This window comes from Eimeria necatrix, genomic scaffold (genome assembly GCF_000499385.1).
Source record: "Eimeria necatrix Houghton genomic scaffold, Enh_scaff3666, whole genome shotgun sequence".
NCBI classification, from domain to species: domain Eukaryota; phylum Apicomplexa; class Conoidasida; order Eucoccidiorida; family Eimeriidae; genus Eimeria; species Eimeria necatrix.
The window spans coordinates 1-1113 of record NW_013654157.1 but is presented as its reverse complement, the minus strand read 5'-3'; the positions used below and the strand labels follow the sequence as shown (position 1 = coordinate 1113).

Sequence of the window (1113 nt, the reverse complement as noted above, 5' to 3'; positions counted from 1 at the left end):
AACCCTACGCCCCAAACTGAAAACCCTGGACCATAAACCCTAAACCCTAAACCCTAAACCCTACGGATCCTGGAAATGTGAGGCCGTGCGGGAGAGAAGGCACAAGTGTGCGGCTTCTGCTGCAGCTGTTGCTGCTGCTGCTGTGGCTGCTGCTGCTGCTGCTGTTGCTGCTGCTGCTGCTGCTGCTGCTGGATATGGCTTTGTCGCTGCTGACGCTGATGATGATGATGACTCTGCTGTTGTTGCTGCTGCTGCTCACGGCTTTGCTGCTGCTGCTGCTGCTGCTGCTTGAAGCCCTGTGGCCAGTCGTGAGCCCCAATCCCTAAACCCCAAACCCTAAACCCTAAACCCTAAACCCTTATCCCAGTGTTCTTACACATTACATTTTTGAAATAAAACCCTAAAATAAGATGGAAAATAAAATAAACTCAGCATCAATGATGCAGCAGGCTTTAATACCCTGGGGGCCCCCTGGGGGCCCCCCGGGGCCCCCTTGGGGCCCCCAATATGAGAGCAGCAGCAGCAGCAGCAGCAGCAGCAGCAGCAGCAGACAATAGCAGCAGTTTAGTTTGATCTAAAAAATGAATTAATCTATCAATGCAGCGTCAGTTTTGACTCTGATTTCTAAACCCTAAACCCTAAACCCTAAACCCTAAGATAGTGTCTGGAGACCCCAGGAGCCACAAGATGCTCCGGGGGTTTAGGGTTTACGGCTGATTAGGGTTTAGGGTTTAGCGTTTCGGCATAGTCACTTCAGGGCCTGACCGGAAGCACCTTCAGGCCTAGGGTTTAGGGTTTAGGGTTTAGGGTTCAGAGATTAGGGTTTAGAGCTTAGGGTCCCGGGCTTAGGGTTTAGGGTTTAGGGTTTAGGGTTTGAGAGCTGCGGCTGCGCAAGAAACGCTGGCGAGTAACTCGTTGAGCGCCTCTTAAATAAATAAATAAATAAATAAATAAATAAATAAATAAATAAATAAATAATAATGAAATAAATAAAAAATAAATAAATAAATAAATAAATAAATAAATAAATAAATAAAATAAAAAAATAAATAAAAGTAAAAAGATAAAAAAGAAGCCAAGTTGCTCAGCTGCGTGACGAAGGGCCCCAGCGGA

At 46.0% G+C, this 1113-nt stretch overlaps 1 protein-coding gene across 1 annotated transcript; it reads right to left on the bottom strand.

Moving 5' to 3' along the window:
- Positions 1 to 53: 53 nt before the first annotated feature.
- On the bottom strand, positions 54 to 322 carry ENH_00047730 (hypothetical protein; the record flags this gene model as incomplete). The annotated part of the gene is made up of 1 exon (XM_013581101.1): positions 54 to 322. A coding segment is annotated over one exon (269 nt), but the record flags the coding sequence as incomplete, so codon positions are not given.
- Positions 323 to 1113: the final 791 nt, after the last annotated feature.